General features: G+C 40.4%; 2 protein-coding genes and 1 non-coding gene across 6 annotated transcripts; 1 reads left to right on the top strand and 2 right to left on the bottom strand.

The window, feature by feature from the left end:
- The first annotated feature begins 243 nt into the window (after positions 1-243).
- On the top strand, positions 244-5,038 carry LOC101477996 (DET1- and DDB1-associated protein 1). The gene is made up of 5 exons (XM_004542381.5): positions 244-593; positions 839-919; positions 1,084-1,135; positions 2,803-2,864; positions 2,990-5,038. Exons 1-5 carry the CDS (start codon positions 585-587, stop codon positions 3,092-3,094), a joined length of 309 nt encoding a protein of 102 aa, XP_004542438.1. The 5' UTR covers positions 244-584; the 3' UTR covers positions 3,095-5,038.
- Positions 5,039-5,809: 771 nt separating this feature from the next.
- Positions 5,810-26,320, bottom strand: ano8a (anoctamin 8a). 4 transcript variants are annotated; one of them, XM_023154576.3, is made up of 18 exons: positions 25,968-26,320; positions 21,689-21,799; positions 18,593-18,725; positions 15,641-15,779; positions 15,437-15,533; positions 15,029-15,145; positions 14,753-14,880; positions 12,750-12,842; positions 11,873-12,025; positions 11,321-11,447; positions 11,090-11,145; positions 10,912-10,986; positions 8,749-9,246; positions 8,356-8,511; positions 8,086-8,277; positions 7,847-7,978; positions 7,524-7,634; positions 5,810-7,115 (listed from the first exon to the last, which is right to left on the bottom strand). In XM_023154576.3, exons 1-18 carry the CDS (start codon positions 26,164-26,166, stop codon positions 6,453-6,455), a joined length of 3,180 nt encoding a protein of 1,059 aa, XP_023010344.1. In that variant the 5' UTR covers positions 26,167-26,320; the 3' UTR covers positions 5,810-6,452. The 4 variants fall into 4 exon arrangements, with proteins under 4 accessions (XP_023010344.1, XP_004542436.1, XP_004542437.1 ...); XM_004542379.3 differs by having other exon boundaries at positions 12,750-12,911; positions 25,968-26,319; XM_004542380.3 differs by having other exon boundaries at positions 8,356-8,508; positions 12,750-12,911; positions 25,968-26,319.
- On the bottom strand, positions 12,287-12,359 carry trnak-cuu (transfer RNA lysine (anticodon CUU)). Its single transcript has one exon. It is a non-coding gene; the product is annotated as a tRNA-Lys (tRNA).
- Positions 26,321-27,330: the final 1,010 nt, after the last annotated feature.

Below are 27,330 nucleotides of genomic sequence, written 5' to 3'. Positions count from 1 at the left end.
CTTGTTTTATGCTGCTGTATAATCTGCGTTTTTAACACTCCCTCCCTCTGTGTGCAGATCCCCAGAAGCTGATAAACGGTGTACGTGCGGGAGGAATAGTGGAGAAAGTAGTGTTGTTTTTATGAGCACCCTCGTCCATAACCTGCGTCGTATTGGGGAATTTGTCTTCTACGTCATGACTTTCTGGCCAATCGGCTTCTTGCTCTTTCTCTCTTTTCCCAGACCTGTCACTGCTCAGCCAATGAGATAGGCTGGGTATTAGAAGATAGCCGCCCATAAGAGACGAACAACAAATATGGAGTTTTAAAATAGTAGCAAGTTGGCGGCCAAAAAGACCCTAAAACTCGGCGTTTTTGTAGTTACACGAGTGGTAGTTTTCTACCTGACTGAAGTGACGCGATGCAATCATATCAAACGTAGTTTATGTTTTGTAGCAGGCGCCGTTGAACGGGTAAACAGTTCGGTATCTTGGCTTCGACAAAAACAAGGCTTAGTAGCTAGCTAGCTAAAGCAGTAGCATTTGCTGGTTTTCACCCTCACCGTGCTTTGCTCAATAAGAGACGAAGAGCACGACCCGGGCAGAAATGGAGAAGGTTGGTTCATAGATACTTCATTCCTGAACTGTTTAAGTTGCTATTGCGTCGAATTGCTTGTTGTAGCAAGTGCGACGTGCTGTAAATAGTCTGTCACGTTACAAATACGTCACCTTGATAAATGTGAAGGGCAGGAGTTGTTTGTGCAACCTGCCTGAGTGTGTTTTACATCTGGTAGTGTATGTGTGTCGCAGCTGTAGTTACACTTAAGTGTTTATCGTCTTATTTTTCTGTTGTGTATACAGAGAGATTTCTTGAAGGGACTGCCCGTCTACAACAAAAACAACTTCAGCAGGTTCCATGCAGACTCGGTGTGCAAAGCCTCAGTGAGTGATGCTTGTGTTTCTCATCATGCTCAGATGTTTTCATTTCTAATCTGAGCTCAAGAACGTTTTGTCATGTTGTGATGCCTTTATTGATGTCTGAAGCAGTTTAAACAATAATAGACTAACTTGGGCCTCTGTCTTATTCTTTCTTTTTCTTTTGGTAGAACCGTCGACCATCTGTGTATCTTCCAACTCGGGATTATCCCTCAGAGCAGAGTAAGTACACACCCAGTGAATGGCCTCTAGGCTTTTACGTTCTTTCTCACAGATTGCTAAACTTTGGACTGATGTCAACTTGTCATAGGCTTATCATTATCACCTTACAGTGTTGTGAAAAAGCATTTGCCCCTTCTTTGTTTCATATTCTTTCTTTTTGCATATTTGGCACACTTTCATGTTTCAGATCATTAAACTAATTTTAATATTAGTCAAAGTAAATGACTGAGTAAATACAATATCCACTTAATTAACTGATCATTTGTCAGGGGACGCCTGCTTAGCCCTGTGTGGAAAAAGTAATTGCCCCAACCCCTGTGCAGGCATAAAAATCTCAAAAAGGAACACATTATAAAACAATCTAAAGAAACAGCAGAGAAACAAAGTCACTGACCTCTATCAGTCTTTGGTTACAAGCTGTTTCTAAGGCTGGGACTCCACTGAACCACAATGACAGCCATTGTCCACAATTTGGGAAAACAGTGGTGAACCTTCCCAGGAGTGTCCCATTACGTATGGCATAAAACTAACACAGCATTTAATAAAAGCAGCATCATACCGGCAGTCAAACATGGTTGTGGTAGTGTCACGGTCTGATGTTGCTTTGCTTCTTCAGGACAACTTGCTGTAACAGATGGAACATGAATTCTGCTCTATACCAGAAAACGCTGAAGGATAATGTCCTGCTATAACTTTGTTCTGAAGCTCAAGCTTACTTGATTTATACAGCAGGACAATGATCCAAAACATACACCTCTGAAAGGCTCAAAAAAAGGTGTTGGAGTGGAGTGGACTAGTCAAAGTCTAGACTTACTGTAAATCCAGTTGAGATGCTTTGGCATGATGTTAAACAGGTCGTTCATGGTAGAAACCCCTTCAATATGGCTGAATTAAAACAATTCTGCAAAGAAGAGTGGGCCAAATTACTCAGCAAGTTCACAGCAATGTGAAAGACTCATTACCAATTGTCACAGAGATTTGATTGTAGTTCTTGCTGAACACAGCTGAGACTGAGGAGGTCACTCATCCAAGTGACGAAACGTTCTCTCATTGAAAATGCTACGTCCAGATGAACAGAATCAACCTTTTGGGATGTACTTACCTGGATGATTGAGCATGCATCAAGACAGGGAAAGGTGTTTTTGGATAGCTTTTTTCCTTAAAAAATGAAATCATAATTTTAAAAACAGGCAGTTAGTCAGGTTGTCTCTGTCTAACATTAAAATTTGTTTGATCCAAAACATGTAAGTTTGACAAACACGGGGGGAAAAACAAACAAACAAAGAAATCAGGAAGCTGGCAAATACATTTTCACATCACTGTATATGATGTCTCATATTGTTACTCTCAGCAGTAGGCATTAGATGTGTGCAGTCAAGTAAAATCATTTATAAAATGCTCTATATGGTTGGAGATGGCTCATCATTTAACATATTCACTTTGACTCAAATATATTGTCTACCTATTTATGCATTCAGAGATTATTGGCTGATTCATTGATATCACAATTCTTTTTATTCCCTAAACATTGATGTCTGCATCTTCACCAAAAGTCACTCTACATAAACACTCTGCATCTATTATGCATTTCTACATTTGTTTTCTCTTTTTGCATTGTGTGCTTTTGTGTTTCTCATGATCAGATCATCTCTGTTTTTGTTCCTCAGTCATAGTCACAGAGAAGACAAACATCTTATTACGTTATCTACATCAACAGTGGGATAAGAAGGTAAAGGCTTTTAAATATCGTTCATCTAATGGAGGAAGCAGTTTCTGCTAACTATATTGTCTATGATGGCACGTCTCCATTATGTTGTAGTTCAATGGTTAACATCCTTTTCCTTACTCCATCAGAATGGGCCAAAAAAGCGAGAACAGGAACCAACAGAAGGGGAGAACACGGCACCTCCACGAAAAATTGCAAGAACAGACAACAGAGAGCCGAATGAAGCTTCATAAACTGCTGCGCCATCGATTCTCTGAGTAGAGACTGACCCACTCAGACAAAATGCACGAGCCGCTGCAAAATACATGTTTGCAAACAAGTTCGCCACAGCTGCACAAGCAGTTTGATTTCAGACCACAGCTGTCAAGTTGTTCTTAATGTTTGGACTTGACTTTAGAGCTCCTCCTTAACCAAATACCCTTTTCCTCAGTTTATTCACTGCTTTCATGCATTGTTTTCTTCACTTTGAGGAGGCCATACTTCTACTTCAGAGGTTTGTTTTTTCTTTTCATAGTAGTCTTAAAATGATCAAACATCTACCTCCTTATTGCTCAGTCCCTGTGGTTTTATTCCACTTACACCCATGTAGTTTTTATTTAAAGATGCCAGGGATTTATAAAAAAAACAGAACTTTTGGGCTGACCCTTTAAAGGTTTACAGTTGCAGTAATTCACACATATCTGAAATGTGCATGTGCTGTGAGATGACCTTGTGGATATTTTTCAATCAGGAACTTACATTTTTGAATTATGAACAATTTCTGTTGTTACTTATGTCATTTTAGGTAATCTTTTTAAAGATTACTGCTATTACAATAAGTGGAAATAATTATTTTAATAGTGGTTCAGGTTTAGCGTTAGATTCAGGGTTTGTTTTTTATGAGCTGTGTTGCAGAAACAAGACGAGTGATTGAAGAAATGTTTGTTTTCTCCCGATGAATAATAACTATAATGATTTATTGCCTTATGTGGAAGTGAGTGTGTTTCCACTTGCGTCTTAGGGTGCCCCTTGGTTTACATTGTGTTTCAGGAAGATTAAGCACTGCAGAATTGGATGGACTTTGGTGTAAGAAAACATCCAAGCCAATATTTATACTAGAGGATGCAATTTTTACTTGTACATATTTTGTAGCTAAAATCTCAGCTTCTTAATACTTCAGCAGTTGGATCTTTGTAATGGCACCATCAGCACAGTATTTGACTGAATATGTGTAAATTTACACTTTAGCCATACTGTTGTTTTGAGGGACTACTGAGCATCCTAGATGTAAATGTGCTGTTCTCATGTGCTTAAACACGTCAGTCATTTGAGCCATGTTGAGGAAATATATTTGGATCAACAAGGTTCAGTACATACATTGCGAAGAGTGAAGCTGCTCCCATGGCTCTGCGAATCTTGTATATTTGTACAGTATGTGTATTGTGATTGCCCTCACCTTTTTATCAGGTAACAAGACTCACTCCAATTTTGTCTTTCCCAAGCTAGCTGTAGTTATCCTCAAATTGTTAAGACAACTTTTATGCTGTAGGGAGTTTCTGTAAATGAAACAAAAGCATTTAACTAATTTGCTGAGTTTTTGCACCTTAGGTAAGAAATACCTTTTGAAAAGTTTAACCTGCTACAGTGTACACGAGCCAGCCACAAATTAAAACTGACCTTATGTCATGTCGATCCCCCCTCGTGCAAGAGCTTTGAGTGTGTGGAATTTAAGGGATGGGTCAGTGCTTTGGGCTCTTTGTGTTGGTTGAGCTGTTCCTGGGCAGTTTGATGTTTGGCCAGAAGCAAGTGCTGTCCTTAGTCCACTTATGTACTTTGTTTAAACGCCCACTTTATTTAAGAGAAAGTGGGTGATAGACTTGTGTATTTCATCTTTCAGAGGTTTTATCAGTGTGTCTGACTCATGAATGTTCACTTTCGTCGCTTGTGCAGGTCAGTGGAATGAGAGTACACGTAGATTTCACAAGTACTACTTTAAACCTGAAAGAGGCAGTGTATTTTCTTTAGCTTCATATAAGAGTCACCCATTTCTCCTGATGTCTTATGGTTTGTATTCCATCACTTGATTAAGTTTGTTGTTTTGCTTTGAGTTGATTGTATAGCTGTATTGTCAGTTTTGGATGTTCTTGTATAGATTGCTCTGTGACATGCAGTAAAGATGACTCTGTAATCAGCAGCCAGTCTTTGGGTGAAACTGAAGAAAGATCCTTCTTTCTGATTGCATGTGCAAATATGCAGGTAATATACAACACTTTAAACACTTGTTTATTTTTTTATAGCTTGGCACCTGAAAGCTTTAATACCATGTTTATATAAGAGAATACACCAATGACCACTTAAGTACAGTTCTTTTAATAATTGGTTGGACTCACTTGTACCCTCAGAAATGCCTGAATTCTCCACAGCATAGATCCAACCAAGGGCTGGAAGCATATTTCAGAGGTTTTGGTCCATATTGACATGATAGGATCACACAATTATTGCAAAATGGAAATTGCTCAAATTTTCTATTGTCCAGTTTTGGTTAACCTTTGCAAATTGTAGCCTCACTTTCCTGTTCTTTTCTTGACAACAATCACACCTGCTTTGGTCTTCTGCTGTGTAGCCCATCAGCTTCAAGGTTTGCTATGTTGTGCATTCAGAGATCCTGATAATTTGAGTTACTATTGCCTACCTATCAGCTCAGTTTCCAAAATACTTAAGACCAACCTCTCTAGCACCAACAACCATGTGTTCCTTCCTTTCCCGTTCTGATGCTCAGTTTGAACTACAGCAGTTCATCTGGACTATGTCTGCATGGCTAAACAAGCAGTTGAACAGATATACCTAATAAACTGGCCTCTGAATGTATATGAGCGTTTTAATTCAAGCCCTACATCCAGCAAAGAAATTGATCCAGCAGCGCGGTCAGTCATACAGTGAGTGTTTTATTTCTCGATGGGTGTTTATTAAAGTGAGATTTATTTGCATCAAGGAAGTACATTCACTAATTTATGTAGTAAAATAATTCATAGAAAATCAAAGTTAAGAAAAATAGAATATTTTTTTATGGTCACAGTGAATAAATCTGACCTATTGCGGAGGAATACAATGGCTTTGAAAGTGCTTCACAACTAAAAAGACATAATGGAGAAGTAATGCATGCACATAATGCAACATGCATTTTATACAGGCATCAAAATGAAGGAGAAATAAACACAGAATGGCAAGTTGCTGCTCGTGACCTCTGACAAAAGGGCTCATTGGTGATAAAGTCCTGGAAATTGAGGGGGGGGAGCTATCATTCACATCAATACAGCGTTTGGTGCTGTTGAAAACCACTCATGCAGTAATTGAACCTTCATTAAAGGTTACTCAAGCTCCATTCAAGGAGTTATGCTTACTGTACATTTTTACATGGAAGTTAGATAGTCGAGTGTTAATAGATACAGTTTAATGTTTTGTGAGAAGTAAGTTGCATGAAGTGTGAAAGTCTAATCCTCGCTGACTTTACATGTGGTCCTCATGACTAATATTCTGCAGTGCAGGTGCATCAATGTCACTTGTATTCTGCTCTCCACTTTATAATAATACACTGGTTTGGCTGATCATTTATTAAGTCTTTGAGTTGGAGCTTTCTAAATCAGTCAGTTGTTTCGATTCAGCTTTATCTGACTCATTCGAGGGTAATTCCTCTGAGGATGTGTTTAACTCAACCCTACTGGGTTGAGTGTTAGCAGCCTGGGTGGTCAGCTGTGTCCCATTTGCGCACACCACAGTACCCTCTGACTTGCTGAAGCTGAACAGTTTCCCAGGACTGAATGTCCGGTTGGGGGATTGTGACCTCTCCTGGCCACTAGGGGGAACTGAAGAGGTCACTGTTGACCCCTGCGTGGCTCCAACTGCCACTGCTGGCTCTTTTTTCACCTCAGGTGACTTCAAGAACTTCAGAAATCCCGGGAGCTTTGCTTCGCCTCCCGTTGGGGACTGAGCCGGTGAGCGTGACGTGCCGGAGGAGAACTTCCCCTGAAGAGGAATGATCTGCTTAAGCTTCATCACATTGTTGTTTCCCAGCAGAGAGCTTGGTCTCTTGGGCTTGTCCCCTGGCTTGCTTACTTGTGTTTTGTCATGGTGATGCTGGTGCTGGGTGTCTGCCTTATGGCAGTCACTCTCCTGACGGGCTTCGGCCTGCAGCTCAGCATGACGCTGAAGCTCTTCTTCTTCACGCCGGCGCCTGAGCTGCTGCTGGAAGTGTTGTTGGGCCTGCAGCTCATGCTTCTAAAGAGGGAGAAGTTTGACATTAAAGAGAGAAGATGAGGGATAAATACATATAGAAATATACATTGAAATATTATCCATTTAAAATATATATATACTAACAGTGATGAAATGCAAACATAAATACAAATATCTAGATTTTTTTCCATTTTGGCTCATAGTTGTGTTGCTATCTCTATAATGAGACTTATCATCATGACAAGATGCCAACAAGACTATACAGACAAACACAAACAGTTACTTCTTCATTACAATCAGAAAAGGCTTCACTGGTGTGCATTGTTGGATAATGCACACCATGAGGCACCAAGGGGCACAAATGTAGAGATATACAAAGACATGACACAGTATGCAGCCAACAGCAAGCCTTACGTTGGCCGAAGGTCTTTCAAGCTATCACAGTTATACCTTGAAAGCTTCCCTTCGTCGGTACTCTAGCTTGGCCATCTCTTCTGCTACCCAGCCAGGGATATCAGGGATGGCAACATGGATGATGTACTTTAGGAGGATTGCAAAGTGCTGTAAACCACCAAGACCACAAAGGGACACTCTCAACACACAGTTCCACCAAGGCACAATGGCATTCTCCCACTCCCGCCTGTCTTTAATATTTCTATTGAACATGTCATACAAATACCAAAAATCACAATAAATATAAGAAAATATCATTTTCCACATTTACAGAAAACAAACAAAGGTCTTCCCTGCCAAATTTACACGACTGCAAATACCTCCAATAGGACGATGGAGATGATGGTCATTTCAGGACTAAGCCAGGGGAACAGACGTTGAAGCTGCCCGCACTGACCAATAAGGTAGCAGTTAACTATAATGGCTATCAAGCCCATGGCCTCCATCGCAGTCTGGTGACACACAGGGAGAGATATTTACATATTATCAGATGCCCCTGCTGTGCACACTGGAGCCTGGAGGCTTTTCTGACATTTTTCAAAGCATGACACACACTGACCTGCCATTGTCCTATGTTCTCCACCCTCTGCCCAAACGGTCTCTGCAGGCCGGTACAGAGCTTCAGGGCATCGCTGCGTATTTCGATGATGTTGTTGATAAGGGCGCACATGGCCGCCAGCGGAAACGCAGAAGAGAAAAGCACCACATAGCCAAACTGAATGAACATCTCCTGGTAGTCCTGAAGTGTGTCCTGTCAGGGTCAAGTTGTCGTTAAGCAACAAAATTTCTATTAAATGTTAAATTATTTTCAATTTAAGTGTAGTCCTACCTCGTATGTCTGCATACAACTCTCAATCTCGGCCTGGGTCAGAGTGACAGTTTTTGGCTCTTCTGGTGGATCGATCCATGATTTCTTGTCATCATTGCCCTCCCCCACATTCCTTCTTCTCTGACAGACAGAGGTGGTATTGTCTTTGGTGTCCTGCTAAAGTAAATATTAGACTGCTAATGTAGTAACAGGAGCTTTAATTCTATAGCTTTGCATTGCATACTTTAGTTGTGATATTGTGAGATAAATGACTCTCAAACAGCACAGTGTAATATTGAGACCTTTGATACCTATTAAAGCAAAGGACGTCAATTTTGCATCTTAAAGACATACGGCAAGAATACGAAGCAGCAATAGAATCTGATACACAGTTCAATTAAGAAAACCACATACTTGAGGCAGCACTTCACAATCACTGTCCTCATCGCAGCTATCAAAAATACTGGAAGGATCCATGCCCTCCTCCACCAGCGTGGGACTGTCCTCTAGGGAGCTGTCATCCGCTGCCTGCGTGTCCATTGTGACATCCTGGTAGTCGACCTTCTCGGTGAAGCTGACTTTACGTTGCTTCATGGCACTGTCTGTCATGTCCCACTCTTCCTCTGTCAGCCTGAATCCTGCTTTCAGATCTCCTCTTCTCTTTGGCTCTGGGTTACCGTTTGCACTGTGACTCACAGGAATTCCTCTGGGACTCAGAAAGGAATAGGATGTCATTGAAGCTTGAGCCTTTCCCAGAGCCAGGCGGCCATATTTGAGCACGATGGCTTGGAGAAGCTCCCACAGCACCTTTGGAGTGAACACACCGAGCTTGTTTTGCTCATACAGGTAAGGCTGAAGGACCTCTTTGATGTTCTGTAAGAACTGGCGGAAAATCAGTAGAGTAGCTAGCATCTGTGAAGAGAAGGACGGGATCTGTTACTATGCTGAATGTAAGAATGACATCAAAGCAAGACCCAGTGATTGTTGAGTAAAAGAAAAAACAGACTCTGGGATTCATAATAAACTGGTGCTTAGTTCAAGAAATTGTGGGTGTTGCTGTTAAAGCTTTGATCTTGTATGATTTAAAGTTTAGGGCAACAAATGCAGTGTTTCATTATTATGCCATGCTGTGCAATAGTCTTGAGCAACCCTCAATTCTTTAAATTTACTTCTGCACCGTGCATCGTTTGCACTGTGACTGACAGGGATCCCTCTGGGACTCAGAATGGAATAGACTTGTTTCTAATTTTTGTTTTAAACTGGTGTGGATCAGTAGTTCTCCAGGCTTTCTAAAGGTCTTCCAAAGCTTTTCTTTAGACATTGGCTGCTTTTTCACTCAGTCCTTGTACCTGACCAATTTCTTTTTGTGTGCCAAGTTGCAGGCTTAAAAACAATCTACTGCAGACAGACCGTTTCAGAATCATTATCATTTTGACAGATAATGGAACAAAAGGCACCCTACATCAGAAGATCTTTGAAGGTCCTTCAAGAAGCCTGGAGAACTACTCCTGATGACTGCTTGAAGAAAGCTTTCTTAGGAGAGTTCAGGCTGTACTGAAAAATAAAGTGGTCATATCAAATATTGACTTTTGAGGTTGTTGGAACAAACTGGTTTTTGCTTCATCTACTGTACTTTCATTGTTGTTTGCAAGTTTAAAGAAATCACAGCATCTATTGTATTGGCAAAATACAAAAAAATGAGGGATAGCTGAAGACCTTTATACGGTATTACACAACTAACATTAAATCTCTCACCTAAACAGTGACATTGGATTGTAGCCTTACACTTTGCCACGTGACTCTATGTTCACTCACTCAGAATTTGTAGACTCAAACAAAATACCTGCCTTAATGTAACCTTTGCACATTTGAAAAAATGGTTCACCTATAAGACAGCAGTAATATTTACTATAATATAACATAGCATACTATTGTCATATTGTATTTATAAGAATTTTGGGGATAAAATACCTTTTTTGGGTGTGTAGTGCTTTTTTAATAAAAAATAAGTATTTCTACTAATGCTGCATTCATGTGCTGTTGGCATAATTAGTTTCCAGTTGGGAAAAACACCCCTTCAAAAGGAAACAACAATAAAAATTCAAGTTGCTTAGCTGTTGACATCACACAGTATATATATATATATATATATATATATATATGAATTTGAATATTCAAGTCATTTTTGTCATGTGATCATATGGTTTGAGGTTGTTAGTTTATGTCTTTGTAGCTGAACCTGAATTAGATATAAAGTTAATATCAACAACCATTAATGTAATGTTTTATTTCCACTTCCTGACTTGAATGGAAATGAACTCATGTGAAAAGCCCCCAAATACTAAATAAAATATGGCGCTCATTTTAACTTAATAACCAAGCTGTCTGCAGCTGAAAAAAATCCTTTGGTTAATCAGTTTGGTTGATAAAATTGCAGACAACAACAAGGTTACTACTGCAAACTGCCAAGTTTCAGGTGTAGGGTCGCTACTTTGGGCCACGGTGCCCAGTGTTCAGCAAAGTGACATTTGGGCATTTGAAGATAAAATTACTTTTAATAAATAAAACTGTGGTTACCTCCTTTAGTCTCTCCATGTCCTTGAGGTAGAATCCAATGTAGAAAAGGCTAAGGTAAGAATTGATGAATTCAAACTGCAAAACAAGAAGAAAGCATTGCAGAAATGCAAACGCTCACTCACTCACTCGTTCATGGTAAACTGTTTTTATCCCCAAATGAGGGGAAATAATGACTTACAAAAACCATCTTGATGATGAGATTATTCTCATAGGCACTCTGGAGTCTGTAGTTTTCTAGGCAAAGAAATGCAAATAAGAATAGTGTTATTCAGTGTGCAGGAGTTTTTCCTCTAACAAAAAGTAAAAATGCAGACTAGGACATAGGACAGCCTTCTACATACCAAAGAGTTACATAATCTAAATCACAGTCATGGGCAAGTACGCTTCATTAAATTTAATTTCTTCTTACCCATGTCATTGAGCCAGTAGGCGATCTTCTTATACACTTCATCACATACAGTTACTGTCATGGCCAGAAGTATCTTCGGAATGAATCTTGTAATACTAGGCAGCTCCTGAATCTCCATCACCACTTCCTGCAAAGTGAAATAGAAGTATGATACATTTTTAATGGCCTGTTCATTCATGTCTCAAATCCCTGGGCTATTTTTAAAAGGCCGTTAAATGAATGTGAGCAGGTAGGAGGTGTAGTTGATTATGGTCTGTTTAACCTGTTTTAGAAAATAACACATTACTCAGGACTACCAGTTGACATGGATCTTACATTCTTCATAGCTTTTATTAAAAAAACAAAACATGGTAACGTTATGACAGAGTAAAGATAGACTTTATTGGTCTGAAGCAAATTTGTTCTCACTTTTTACCTCTCTTGTTAAACTCCTTATATACTGTATTTATTTCATTAAGAGTAGAATTAAACACAGATATACATAATCTCCATGACTATATTAAATTCATTTTGTCTCACTGAACCTGCACACGGTTGTTCTGGGTGTCAAACCTGCAGTTCTAGGCAGAGGAGCATAGCAAGGAAGACGAAGCAGAGACAGAGGAGGCAGATGGGCAGGCTGACCAGCCATCTGAACAGAGCTCTCTTCCAGGGTGGGTAGTAGAACTCCTCACAGCCAGTTATAGGACTGCAACGCTTCACTCCCTGCAGAGACAGCAGAGGAGGAGGGAACAGACGGGGCAGGCTGAATATGAGATTGGAGGCTATTTTGGGATTTTTGTCATCATTCGAAGTGTAAAAATGAAATGAGGTGTCTTATCACAGCAAACAGCTAATTCTCTCTATATAATTTGTTACATGAAACTCGTGCCATCAGTAAAATTTGCAACATTGCCTGCCAAGAAGTCAGATCTTCCTACTTTGTAGAACTTCCGGTTATATGTATTTCTTCTTTAAAAGCTATCACGCCCAACGTGGGGCTCGAACCCACGACCCTGAGATTAAGAGTCTCATGCTCTACCGACTGAGCTAGCCGGGCTTGTGCTGAGGAGTTCCCACACTCCCCTTTTGAGGCATTAACCCCCCCCCTTGCAGTTTTCTATTCATTCCTCACAGCGGGACACAGTGAGTTGGACACCTCCACCCCCCCGCGCAGACACACTCACACTCACACAATACTCTTAGAAACACGTTGATCACATTTCCTGGAATTGTGACGCAACTGAGTTGCTGCAGAACTGAGTAACTGATCCCTTGCATCATGCAAAGACAGCGATATAGCTTTTTACTTTGATAAAAATGGAAATGCTGAATAAAAGAATTCAAAGTCTGCGTGTAAATCCATTAATTTAAAAAAAAAAGCTTTAGAAGTTTATTATCATTATCACTGAAAAATTCTTGGTGGTATAAGATCTGAAACAGTGCTCACCCTGAACTGAGGTCTGGGCTCCTCTAAGGACTCTGTGGGGGTATCCAGAGTGCCCCACCTGTAAGCCAGCTCTGCCTCTCGCCTCTTCCAGCGCTCCAGAAACAAAGTCGCCCACACAACGTTGAAGAGGGCAAAAACCACACAGCAGATATCCTGACTGGTCTGAGCAGGAGCATTAGAGAACCAAAGACAAAATGCTGTAACATGTGATGATAAAGTTATACCATGCAGTGCCACTGATTAGATTATTTAGTTTGTATCATGTGTTGCTTTAACTTATAAACAGTTTAAGCATTTTATGAAAAACATTAGAGGCAATTCAGTGGAAATTTCATATTTACTTTCATGCATACTACCCCAGTGTTTACTCCTTACATGTTACATAGCGACTGTGCGATCGTGAAGAGGGATTTTTGTCTGTTCGGCTTTCACCGTGCCAGCACGTCAGCTTGACCATAAATCAAAGCTGCCTACTTCCTGTCGGGGACTGCTATCTTTTCAATCTCACACATTCAAATTAAAAGCCTCTGTGCCAGAGTATTTATAGTGTCAGGAGAGCCAAACCAGAAAACGATACGCTGAAACGAATACGATTATTTCCGTGTAGATCAACTATCATCTATTTGAATATTTAGTGGTCCACAGCCATATGTTTGATGACATAATACTCTGAATTTGCTTTATACAAATACATTTTTTTCAATTTCCACAACAAGCTAAAGAAAAAATTAAATATTTTCCTGAGATTAATATGCTTTTTTTTTTTTTTTTTGTTATTTTGCCCCTGTACACCACCACAGTGGATTTTAAATCAATGAAGGTGTGACTGAAGTGCAGACTTTCATGTTTAATTTAAGGCCTTTTACAAAGGTTTGGCTTGACCTGCTTTGAAATTAAAGCTGGTTTTATACACAGGCATCCATTTCAAAGGAAATTGGACAAACTGGCATAATTTTAATTGTAAAGATTTTTTATTTATTTATTTTTAAATCCTGAAAATCCTTTCAGGCTGTCCAGGATCTGTGTTCAGTTGCTGCTTGTTTGTGGGTCTCTACATTCAGTTTTGTATTTAATACCTGAAAAGCATGCTCTGTTGGATGACAGACCCAGCCAGTGAAGTATATCCGATTTCTTTGCTTTGTAAATGCACCGTGAAGCAATGTCTGATCAGTTTTGTAATATTTGTCTGAGGCTGAGTAGAGAGTATAGCCTTGTACACTTCCAATTCATCCCATTACTTCTATCAGAAAACACTAGTGAACCGGTTCCACTGCAGTCATACCATGACGCTGCCACCAACATGTTTTAATAGATAATGTGGCATGCTTCATGAGCTGTTTCTCTACTTCTTCTTGCTTTTCTTTTCACTCGTTAATTTTGGTTTCACCTGTTCAGAACTGTGCAGGCTTTTGTGTTATAGGTGTTGTCTGGGGAAGCATAATCTGGCCTCCTTGTTACTGAGTGTATCCAGTGTTTTGCACCTTGTTACAACAAGGAAATACAAGAGGAACAAGGAAATACAGTGTTTACAAACCCTTCCACACATGAAGGCAACTGTTGATTGTAGACTTGATGTAGAGTTGTTTAAATTCTGTACATTACCGATTGTTGACAATGACATGCCTACATCCTCAAGGGTGTTTTTGACTTGGCTACATGTTGTGAAGTTGTGTTTCCTGGAAATAATTTTTTCATCAAACACTCTTTTTTTCTAATTAATGATGACCTGCATTTGCATCAACATCTATTTGGACCTCATAGTGAGAACAGAAGAAATACCAAATACAAGCTGAACACTTGGAATCAGCTCTAGAGCTTTGATCTTTTCCTAATTAATCAAGAAATAATGAGGGAACGTGCTTTTTCTGTTTGTAGTCAATTGTCCAGTTACTTCTGAGTATTTGAAACCCACTGTGGTTGTGTACAGAGGCAAATTTACTGTCAAAAATCTGTGTCCAAAAATTACAAATGTTTTCAAGAAAGAAAAAAAATGGTCCAAGTACCTGGTCAGCCTCTGCTAGCATCCAGAGGAGAAAACCAATGACAGCAGGATAAAGCATGGAGTTGGTGTAGAAACCCAGCCAAGAAAAATACATGGCAATCTTCACCCCAAAGTAGTCACAGATGTCATCTACAAAGTAGAAAAATTGAAAATGTTGAGGGTTTAGGATTTGAAGGCATCACATAATGTTTTACAGTGTCATTTAATATTCCTTATAACTGTATGTAGGCCTAATGGAGGCCTTCTGTTTACTGCCCTCCAAAGTAAATGTTCCTACCGAGGGGCTGCCTCTCACATACAGCCTGGACCCAAGATGTCATCAGCTGGTTGAGTATCCTCTGCTCATGAAGAGGAAACATTTGCTGGATCACCCCCCGAGCTATCAGCTCTGGAACTAAAGAGACACATCAAGTTTGGAAAAACATGGATTCTAAAATCTCATGTAATCAAGCAAAAAAACAATACATTAAGTTTATCTTAGTGAAACAAGTAAAACTCTAACAGTGGATGTCCTGATAGTTTTCAGTGAGGGTTCTTGTGTTAGAACAACAGATGTTCATGATGAACTTGGCATCTATTTGTACTTCGGATAAAATATGAAATATTGCATTTAAAAGCAAATGAATTTGTGGAGTGTTTAAGGAATGCCTCAATATAAAGTGCTCATAAAAAACCCCCAGCATACTGATTGGCTGTCCCTCCAGGAAGTGAATGTTGTGAAGCACCTCCCCGTGCTTGGCTCGCAGGTTATCGAGCCAGTACTTAATGATGCTCTGGCGCTCCTGAACAAAACCACGAACACGAAGCAGGAAAAAAAAGGAACACATACATTTTAATCCGTTTATACTGTTTAAGATATTCAAACATGACCCAGGGTTTGGCTTCTAACCTGAGAGGTAAAAAAGCAGAGCTCGCTCTCAATGTTCTCATAGATGTTGTCCTCCTCACAGGAAAAGCGCCGCATGCCACCACCAAACTGTGGTTTAACGTTCTTGTGCATGCCCATCTGCTCCGCTCCTTGCAGTAAGCTGAGGGTGAATGAACAGCAGCATAAACCCTGATGGAGAACTGACACTGCACAGACGCGGCACTGAAAATGTTTCATTATTTAGGTACATTAAGGGCCGGTGAATATCAAACTGCAGTGAATACAAGTGGAGGTGGAGGATGACTTGTCACATGTGTTCAAAATAATTTTACTCTAATACTCTAATTACATTTCTTGCTTAGAGTTTGTTCATTGACTGTGACATTTTACACTTAGTACTCCATTTTCAGAGCCACAAAATTATTATTGGAACAATTGACTAAATACCAATTTTTTTGGGCTGGGTAAGACCTGGTCTTTTGTAACACAGCTGGTCATCTGCCTCTGACTCCCTTTCTCTCAGGCATCGTCCTCTGTCACACCAAATTACTGCATGTCCTCCTTCACATCCATGAATCTCGTTTGTGGTCTTCATCTTTTCCTTCTTCCTGGCAGCTGGCACAGTCTTTTTCCAATATATCCACTACGTTCTCTGCACATGTCCAAATCATCTCCTTGCTTCTCTAACTTTGTCTCCATACCACTAAACCTGAGCTGTTCCTCTAATGTACTAATTTCTAATCTTTTCCACTCTGGTCCCTCCCAATGAAAATCTTAACATCTTCAACTCTACTACCTCCTGTCTTTGTGTTCATGCCACTGTATCCAAAACATAAATCATAGCAGGTCTCACCCGTCTTTCACTCTTGCTGCAATTCTAGAGTCACAAATCAACCCTAATTCTCACCTCCACCCACTCCACCTTGGTACATTGTTAAAATGAATGAATGTACTTGCTAGATCTTCAACACCAATAAAAAAAAAAAAAAGACCACAGAGGACAACTAAAGCGGATGAATTGTGAATTTTTTTCCTTGGTTAACAAAAACACTTCAGACCAAGTCAAGAACACTTTGGAGGAGGTATCATTGTCAAGATCTCCAATCAACAGACATCTTCATGAGTGTAAATAAGGAGAGAAAACCACCAGTTAAACTCAAGAACTAGAAGATCAGATTAAACTTTGCCAGAAAACATCTAAAAAGCCTCCACAGTTCTTGAAAAAGAAGAGATGAAACCAAGATGAGCTTATATCAGAATGATGGGAAGAGAAAAGTCTGAAGAAAAATCGAAACAGTTGATGAAATAAAGTACACCACATCATCTGTCAAACATGGTGGAGGTAGTGTTATGGCATGGGCATGTATGACTGGCATGTTTATCGATGATGATGATGCTGATAGAAGCAGCAGGATGAACTGTGATGTGTACAGCTCTGACTCAGACAAATTAAATGGTGCAAACTGATCAGACAGAGCTATCCCAAATTGCAAGGAGGTCTGGCCCAGATCTGGTATTAAGCCGGCAATGTATCATGCCGACATCTGCACTATTATGCACATGTTCTTATTACATGGCTTAATTAAGGTACACATTAGGCTGACATCTGGGGCCAGAGCTGAAACTGTTCTGGGCCAGCACAGGGCCAGTAGTGTGTCTGTAACTGGCCCGTGGCTGCACTCAACCAGTAGCAGTTTTTGATACAGGCGACACGGGCGGTTACCCGGGGCGGCATCGTGGTGGGGGGCGGCATCATAGGCATCGGCAAAAAATAAAAATAAAAAATGCTCGTTCTGATGCGGCCCCGACGTCATGCCAGCGCATATTGGGAATGGCAGAGGCACTGATCGGTTTTCTATTTGCTGGGAGTAAGGGTGCCCTCTGTTTGTGAGGTGCGCCTGCTGACTGCAGTACAGGGAGAAGAGGGTGGGGCAGCGGGGGATTCTCTGGCTGGCTGGAGTAGCATCTAATAACCAACTCGCAAAATAAAACAAAATAAAAACAAAACAACAAACACGAAAACACCAGACATCATGATACAGACTTATAATTTGCACCGATGTTTTTTCGAAATTCTATACGCGAAAAGTGAGCGCGAGAGCCCTTGGTGCGCCTGCTCGCTGCTGAAGTCAAAGTAAACTTTCTTGTCATCTCCGCTGCATACAGTCCAGTATATAGAGAGATGCCCCAGAGGGAGTGTTTGCCCAGGGCGCCAAACAGGCTAGAACCGCCTCTACACACAACTTACACATGGCCCACATAGGTAATCCACACATGGGCCAGCAAAGGACCACCAGTGTGTCTGCAATTGGCCTTGTGCTGGCCCATGTGTGGGCCACCTTTGGCAAACCAGATCCTGGCCACCAAAGGGCTGTCATTCTTTGCGGTATGCGGGCCATGTCTAAGCACATTGTGTGGGCCAGATTCGGACCATACCAATTTTGCTATGTGGGACAAAGTGCAAACACAGCATTCAAAGCCTTTGGTAATATCCATGAGTTCAAGACCTGAGGCAGTCATTGATTACAAAGGATTTTCAAATATTAAAAACAGTCCTCGTATTTAAAATTATGTTAGTTTAAAAAAATAATAATTTTTTTTTAAAACTCTTTAATTAAAGCTGAAACTCTGGGCTTTAATCTTAAAATCCACTGTGACGGTGCACACAAGATCACGTAACGGAAAAACAAAAATAACTGTCTACAAACAGTAGACAGTTATGGGCCTAACTGTATATGCCAAAACCATCTAATCATATATGTAAAATTAATACTTCACATTTTTGTATCTAACTGCACCTAACTGAATCGGAGCTGTAAACACACAGTTCTTTCATACCAAAACACAGTTATTTGCCACGACCCAACACTAAGTCCGGGTATTTGTTTGTGGCTAAGATGAAGCAGGTGTAAATCAATAATGGTATAAAATGTCAAAATGGCCTAACACACAGACAGAGTTTGAGTTACCTACTTCTCAAACGTTGTTGTGATGAAGAAGGCGTTTGCCTGGGTGTGTTTATGCTGTCGAACCTGGATGCTGACTTGTGGGATTCCAACCCGAATCTGATTAAGAAGCCACAGCAGAGTGTGGTCATCTATTGTGTCTGTAGGGGAAAATGTTGACATTTTTTATCAATCGCATTAATGTCATTTACATGTAGTTTTATTACAGTCTACATTAACTTGGCAGGTTTAGAGTCTCGTTTATCAAAATTATAAGGAAATTACATGTTTGATGCTGTGTAAGGAGGCTGAACCAAAGCCAGTTTTTCACAGCTCTGACTGAAGTGTCATGAAGCAGGGAGGTAGGTGGGAGGTGGAGGCGGCAGTAACAGGCCTTTCCAGTTAAATACTTGTCTCCATTTACCACAAAGATTTTTTTAAAAGCTATTGAGGAAGGACTGTAACCAATCAATCTTTTTCAGCTGACTATGAAAAATTTGAACCAGTAATGAAACTGTTATAGACCTTACTAACACTAAACATCACACTGAAAAGCATTTACAACGTTAAGTTCATCTAACGTGGAAACGCTTTAAAACAGGTGCAATTTATATATAAACATGTCTGTGTTTCTTTCTATCAGATTCAGCTCTGACTGTTGCACATTGTTGAGTTACAATTTTGTAACAGCTGCTGTCTTTGATTGCTTAGAATAAACTCATACTGAGCCATTTATGGTTGATTAAAAACTGCTTCAGCTGACTCGATAAGAATACATTTTCTGGTTAAAATTCAAGCGTCCCTGCCTTGATTAAAAACTGCAGGTACGCAAGATAAGACAGTTAAGGTGCAATTCTGTGCGTCATGTGTGCACTTTCAGATGAATGACTTAAAACATCAAAGCGTAAATAGGTGGAAACAGTTGAACTCTAAACAATCAAAGCAGCCGATGTTTCTGCTGAAGGTCGGCTCAAAAGGAAGTGTGTGCAGTGAAAAGATTTTTCAGAGTGGTCATAAAAACCAGACGCGCATTCTTCAGATTTGTTTTCTTAATCATAAAAAATCTTCACAGTAATCGTAAGATCCAATGTCGAAGAGTTTACATTTCAATTCCTGTTTTACCACTAAACATCTTAACAGTCTCAACCATCCCTTTACTCTAATTAAGTTAAATGAAATTCATTTTACATTATATATATAAGACATTATATATATGAGACATTATATATATAAGAACTGAGGTTATATATATATATAACCTCAGTTCTTAATAATGAGGATAATAAAATTGCATAAACACATTTTATTGACAAGAAGACATTTCAAATACATATTAAATACTTAAGCTGAGAAAATGTACCATTTTATAATGATTACATGTCTCATAAAAAGGTTGGGACAGGGTCGTGTAAACCACCGTGTAACATCCCCTCTCCTTTTAACAGCAGCCTGTAAAAATCCGGTGACTGAGGAGAGCAGTTACTGGAAATTTGGGAGAGGAATTTTGTCAAATTCCTGCCACCATTTACAAATCATACATCATAGCAGGTCTCACTACCATCCCTTTCACTCTTGGTGCCATTCTTCTGTCAGAGTTCACCCTTGACAACCGTGTCCTGCCTGGACTCTCTTCTTCACCTTTATTGTCCTTTGACTGTTGCATTATTTAATCCTTATATCTGCCTTCACTTATCCTACAGACATCTGATGTTCCCTATAACTACATTCCTGACACCACCTTACTGCCTCCTATCTCTTTAAGACTGCACGTTCTGCACAAGATGTCATCCACCTGTGTGCACCTTCCTCCAATCTTATATGTCATGCCGTGGTCCTCCCTCTTACCTCCCTACCAAAGCCATTTCTATAGTTTTGGCAAAAATCCACCCCCATCTGTCCTTCTGTGTTTCTCTCCTTAACACCATACCCACTTAACACCTCTGTTTCTGTCGCGCAAATGTCCATTGACGTCTGCTCCAATCACCACCCTCTTCCCCCTTCAGACACTCTCTTGCATGTCATCCAACTTACTCCAGAGTTCCTCTTTCTCTTTTTATTCACATCTACCCTTTTGGGCACTTTGAAAATCTCTTCACCTCAGTAACACTGTTCACACACTCTTCCAACAAGATTACCCCTACTTCATTTCTCTTCCTACTTACAGCATGGTAAAACAGCTTGAATCCACCTACAATGTTCCATTCTACCTGGTCTCCTGCACACGTAATATATTTAGTTTCCTTCTCTCCATCATATCAGCCAGCTCTCTTTCTTTACCAGTTATAGTCCCTAGATTTGCTACTTTCCCCTGCCTTTCCTTCTCTCTCCTTACCTTCAAACATGCCTTCCCCTTTCCTCTTTCTTTATCTTTCAACAACAGTAGCACAGCTTCCTCCAGCACCCTGTTGGCCAACGGCACCCGATGCAGTCCTTGTTAACCCAGGCCCTGACCGGACATGGTTATCTCATTCTTTATGATGCACATGTTTGATTTGGTTAAGATTTTACACTGGTTGGAGGATTAGGAGTCCCCCTGCAGTCTTGGTCAAATGTCTCACTTTAAACATTTGATGTTTTCCGTATTCCACTGTAAGTACAATATGTATTTATGAGATCAGCAAATAATTGTATTCTGTTTTTACACAGCATCCCACCTTTTTGGGAATTCAGGTCGCAAAATGTACACCTCAAAACCAGGACACACTGTCTTGAAAATGAAGAGTAGAAATACCAGACAGATGCAGTAAACTGAACATATATGCTGCAGGATTTCATGTCACCAAAGATTATTTACAAAAGCAGTCTAACATAGACCCCACACAAACGGTGTCATGTTAAAATGCAACATAATGTATAGGATGGGACTTTCGTGTTGTATATGTGAAGGTTTGGCCAACGAATTCACAGCTTCATTAAAATACACTGCAGAAGGGGATGGTGTGCAAATACAAGCACAGTAAATGGAAGATTTCTAATTGTCCCCAGAGCCCATCTGATAGTCACAATCATCTGACTAAGTGGGTGGCTGATCATCACTGATATTAAATGAACACTGTTCTCTCTGCAGCAAGGGCTTCAGCACAGGACAGACAAAACAAACAGGACACGTCTGAGCTTACTGTACCTGGGAATGTCATCAGTATATCACAGTTCTCTGTGGGAACCATCTTTAACCAGGACTTCCGTGACATAATAAAGTGCCTGGCCTGTAGAAGTCGCTTCCCAAACAGTTTATCTAAGAAAGACAGGTAATATAGAGAAAGGATGAGACTGGGTCAAACTGGGGTTAACAAAGTTTAAGGAGAAAAAAGACAGATGCTAACCACAACTGACCAGTTTTTCATTGATATCAGTTTAATCACAACATTTTCCATTCACTATTAACTGTTTGCTCTGTCATGGTGACATAGGGACTGAAATGTAGAAAATAATGAGTCATCTCCAGTGAAGGTTAATAGTGCTGTGACTGAGCAAATGTTCTGAGAGGCAAACAAACAAACCATCTGCAAACTGGTCGGTGAGTAAATACTCACTAACAACCTACTTTTTCAAGCCTCTCTAGATAAAAATTAAGTGCTGACAAACCAACAGGCCTCGGTTGTACTCAGCAGCGTCATCCCACTTGTGCATTATAACGACACGCTGAAGTCTGAAGTCATCATTTTTATTGCTGTGCCTTTCACACGTTGGTTTTCAGTGGCTCACGCTCAGGAGCGACAGCCACGGTGATGGGCGAATCGCTTCATAGTTCACTGAATTATACTGTAACACTCTTTCAGTGTGTGCCTGTCTTCTGGATGTCACATTCTGCAATATCACATCACCTACTTACAGCACGTATTAGCCCTCTTTCTGAGGGCCTTCGGTGCTGCTGTCATCTTCTGTGTTACAGTATTTTGTGGCTCACTGCATTCAATACATAACTAATAAACTCCAACATCAATCACACCTAACCAGAAATGCGATGAATAAATTCATAAAGATCTGACGTTTTGTATGACATAATGATGCGATCCAAGCCAAGCTACAGACACTGGCCGGTTCTACTCCATGCTCTGTGTGTTTCAGAGTACTGCACACCGATGTTCTCGCTGGTTCCCCATGACAGAAATGCTCATTAAAGCCATGAAGAATCCTCTACTTGAACGTGTGTCTGACATGCAAATTTCTCTCCCGGGAAGAAGCATTTTATCAAATTAGGGTCAAATGATCTTTAAATGATGAGCTTATTTAATAGCCTATAAGAATGCAATGGAGCAGGTGCACACCATGAGACATAATTATCATATTAATTATAGATAAATTAATACATAACATGACAAACAAAATTACACTTACTAAGCACTGGCTATCGGATATTTTTTTTCACAGCTGCGTTTTTATATCAGTCCAGGTTTTGCAGTTTGTTTTGCTTTTCTGATCATTACAGTTTTTCTCAGTCGCTTTGGTGCATTTCTCACAACAGAATTGAACTCTCCACCACTACTAAGGCACTTCTCAAAACAATTAGTGCAAACTGCAAAACATGGTGGATAACTTGCAAAAGTGAGTCACTCCATCAAAAAGAAAAGTCAGGTGTCCAAAATAAGTTGTCAATGCATCAACAACAAATCCCTTGAGCAAAACAGACAATACATTCATCAAAAGCAAGTACTGATACCAAACAAAGTGTCAGGGCTGTCACAATTACAAGTCATTACACCAGCACCTTTGGTCACAAAATCAAATGGTTTGAACATGTTCTCATTGTGACGGATTTCTTTGTAGGTGCTTCCCAATGACATGTCAAGTCTGGACAGCATGCATGGCATGTTGAAAACCATAAATTGTAAAGGAAAATCAAGACACTCCATATGCACTCTTGATAATATTTAATTGAAACTGTTCACAGCATTGTGCAAACTGGGGAAATACAGTAAATCAAACATTTTACAGCAAACATAAACTCACTTAGACAGTAAACCTCACTCCAGTGGTTATGAAACAAAAAAACAAAACTGAAAAACAGACACTGCTGCATATCAATCATTGATATCTAGACGCTCCCGTCTGTCTGCCCACATATTTGCATCAACATCACAGCGAATGTCAGCTCTATCGATGCATCGGGGAAAGTATCTTCTGGAGTGTCAACTCCACTCTCTGCAGGACTCTGCTGTGATGTCATCACAAGCTGCATCCATAGCTGCTAGCAGGGTCATTTGGGTATGTGGATGCCTGTCATATACCTTCCACCTCCAGGAAGAGAAAAACTCCTCAATTGGATTTAGGAATGGAGTGTAAGGAGGAAGAAACTCCATAAGTATCCTGTCGTGTGCTGCAAACCACTGCCCGACTACAGCAGAGTGATGGAAGCTAACATTATCCCAAACCACTACATACATTGTCCGATTGTCACCAGGATCATCCCTTTCATTTTGTGGGATTAGGTCCCGATAAAGAGCGTCCAGAAAAGCCAACCGGTGTTGTGTATTGTATGCACCAATACGAGGAATATGGGTGTGAACGCCATTTTCTGAGATTGCTGCACACATTGTAATATTTCCTCCTCGTTGGCCTGGGACATCAATGGTGGCTATTTCTCCAATGTGATTTCGTTCACGCCTTTTGCAAGATTGAATCCCGCTTCGTCAAGATATACAAACGTGTGCAGGGGTTTCATGGAAACTCCTTAAAAATAGGGTTTTCAAAATGGGTGTACAAAGTGTTTGACAAGATGTTCAACAATTTTGAGTGCACTGACACAAGCAATGCAATGAAGACTATTAGTTGTAAGGACAATGACTATTCAGCCGGTACAAGTATAAATAATTGTGACATTCATGATAAAAGAAAGGAGATAGTGATGAATAGGAAGTCAAACGTGACCATTCTTTAGATATTTGTACTCACTCAACTGCTTCATGTCCAAAGGCATTTGCCTTTGGACGCAGTGAACGTGAAACCGCCACAGGGTTGTGCCAAAACGACTACATGTTGTGGTGGTTGAACTAACTGTTGTGCAATGTTTAATTCTGTTGTGAGAAATGCACCAAAGCGACTGAGAAAAACTGTAATTGTGATTTTAACATCTAGTTTACTGATACAAACGTGAGAGGTTTCACATAACGAATGAGAATGATGATATTTATCAAGCGCAATGGGACTCTAAAAAACAAGTCTAACAGTAAATATTAAATATTAGATCAAATATGAGACTGTGTCTTAGTTTACTCTGTGTCATATTTTTGTTGGGATTCATCAGACAGCAAGTTATAGCTCAAGAATGCTTTTAGAAAGTTACTTCTCAACATGTTTTTTCCGTTTGATTTTACTACTAATTTAAATATTTATTGAGGAGTAAGCCTAAATATTGTTTACATACTCTGTTGCCAAGTCAAGTTGGGATGGGGTGGTTTCCCAGCATGCAATGGTCAAACAGCAGGCAAGAATCCATGAAGTGCAAAGTCTTCAACAAACAGGCTACACACAAACCAGAAAGGCGGAAGCTTTGATAATCTGCTGTAGCCTCCAGATTGACAGAGCAATGGGAAATGGTAGGATATCTTTCCAAACCTTTGAAAGTTTAAAGTTCTTTTTTATGTATGTATATATATTATGTGACACCAAAGTTCCCCCCAGTGTGGTTTACGCTGGCTGGTTGAAGTCAGATCGTAAATGAAAGCAGTATCGTGACACTGTTCAGGCCTGGACTGTAAGGGTTATACAGTAAGAGGCCCAGACTATTACCCGAGTCTTTAATAAAGGCAAGGTATCTATGCGTCCTGAAACATGCCACCACAGAGCAAACCCCCATGAATTGTCACAGAAGAGTGGAGTAAAAGATGACAGCGCATATAGTTCTCACTGCTTTTTATAATCTTCATAATCCATCCATCCATCCATCCATCCATCCATCCACCTCTTGCTTACTCACTACTGTAGCATGCTATTTCTCCGTGTAAAGTCACAGCTGACATCTGAGCTCGCAGCGCATTATTTAGTGTCTTCGGAGTATAGCGCACAGTATCCGACAGCCCGCCGGGACACACACCTCCGTTGCATATCAGCCCTTCATGCACCTGTGGACCAGAAAGCCTGCCTCGGACTCTTCCCGGGCCTGCCTGAATCGGAATGCGCACCGTGTAGCGGCGAAATTAAAGGACACGGAAACCTCAACCCAGTCACAGACGGATCCCTCCTGTCTCCCCAGTGAGTCATTCAGTAAAGTCTGTTCAGCACCAGTGACTGCACCATATCGTTTGTGCATTATCCCCATTCTCTCACTCATTTCTTTTTTTCTTTTTTCTTGGTAAAGGCACACAAACACTCGCTTTCTGTGACCACAGAGAAAGCGAGTCCACACACACATTTTGCAGTTCACCCCTCTCCCCACCCCCTCAATCTTTCTCTGCGATACTCACTCAACACTCCAGACGGGGTTGAGGACGTCTGTTGATGCTGCTGCTGGTTGTTGGTCCTGTCCTGCTGCTGTTCGCTTGGCACCGTCCTCTCCATCCTCTCCCCTGCCCCGTCTCTGTCGCTTATGGCTGCGGCGCTGCTGCTGCTGCCACTGTTTACAGTAGCATCGGCATCAGCTGCCGCGGTGCCCGCCGCTTGCATGGTGGTGCACAAATACTCCAGTTGGTGAATTGGCTGGAAGACCGCACCGCACGGAGGACTCTGATTTTTTCGTTTATTTCATGGCTGTTGCGTGCAAAGGGAAACCCTAATGTATGTGAAAGATGAGGAGGAGGAGGAGGAGGAGGAAGAGGAGGAGGAACATGATCATGGCATGTACACGTTACGCGCACCAGTCGTGACTGTGTGACGACAGAGTTTTAGGGGAACACCTAGCAGACTGCAGGTCCACTGGCGGTATGAAGGTGCACTTTATGTTTTGGTTTTTTTGAAAAATATATATTTATTGAAAATCTATAAAGTCAACAGGATTGTATTGAGTCCCTTCAGGATTGGAAGTTCTCGCATATTAAATTAAGTCAGTGCTCAAGCTTAATAGCCTGTTATCACCAGGACTTAATGGCCTGTATCTGTAACTAATATACTTTTGATTGTAAACTCGTAACCAATGGTTTTTAAATCAATCTTCTTTCTGCCCAGGATATCATCGGAGTCTTTTGTGAATTAAAAAAATTAATTCAGACTAGTTTGCTTTTTAAATCATCTTCTGAGGTTGCAAGCAGGAGAATGCAGCCGAGGAAGTGGTTACCATGGCTTACCAGGGGTCTAGTGGTGACAGCAGCTTCTATACAAGTCTGTATGCACGTGACACTCAGTAGTTTGCTTATTACACAGCAGTAAATTAAGAAACCTGACAGTCTGACATGGTCATGTTTTTAATAATCCCTGAGTCATATCTCATTATTTTGGCATCTATAAAATGTGGCTCTGGACTGCATATGGAAGCCTTTTCATTTCACTGTATTTTTTTTTCTGTGTGACTTGCTGGCCTAGTTACATATTCCAAATTTGCTCACTCAACTAAAAATATAGCGAGCAAATGCGACTATGGTTAGACACAACTAACAAGTTGGTTTTAGGAAGGGTCATGTATTTGGTCATAATGAAGTTGAGTTTTACACGTTTGTTCATGTACAAAACAAGACAAACAAAACCAAAAAAAATGATGTCACATTTTAATTAGGTCAAGCCACACTAACCATTTCCCTGTTCGATAGAAGTGCACATGAATATTTCCCAAGACATCATTGCATACATTTAAGTAAGCACAAAGTCAATTCTCAAATACAATTTTAATAAAACTAA

This window comes from Maylandia zebra, linkage group LG18, assembly GCF_041146795.1.
Source record: "Maylandia zebra isolate NMK-2024a linkage group LG18, Mzebra_GT3a, whole genome shotgun sequence".
Taxonomy (NCBI): Eukaryota; Metazoa; Chordata; class Actinopteri; order Cichliformes; family Cichlidae; genus Maylandia; species Maylandia zebra.
Note: the sequence above shows the minus strand (reverse complement) of the source record. Positions and strands in the feature narration are given on the sequence as shown.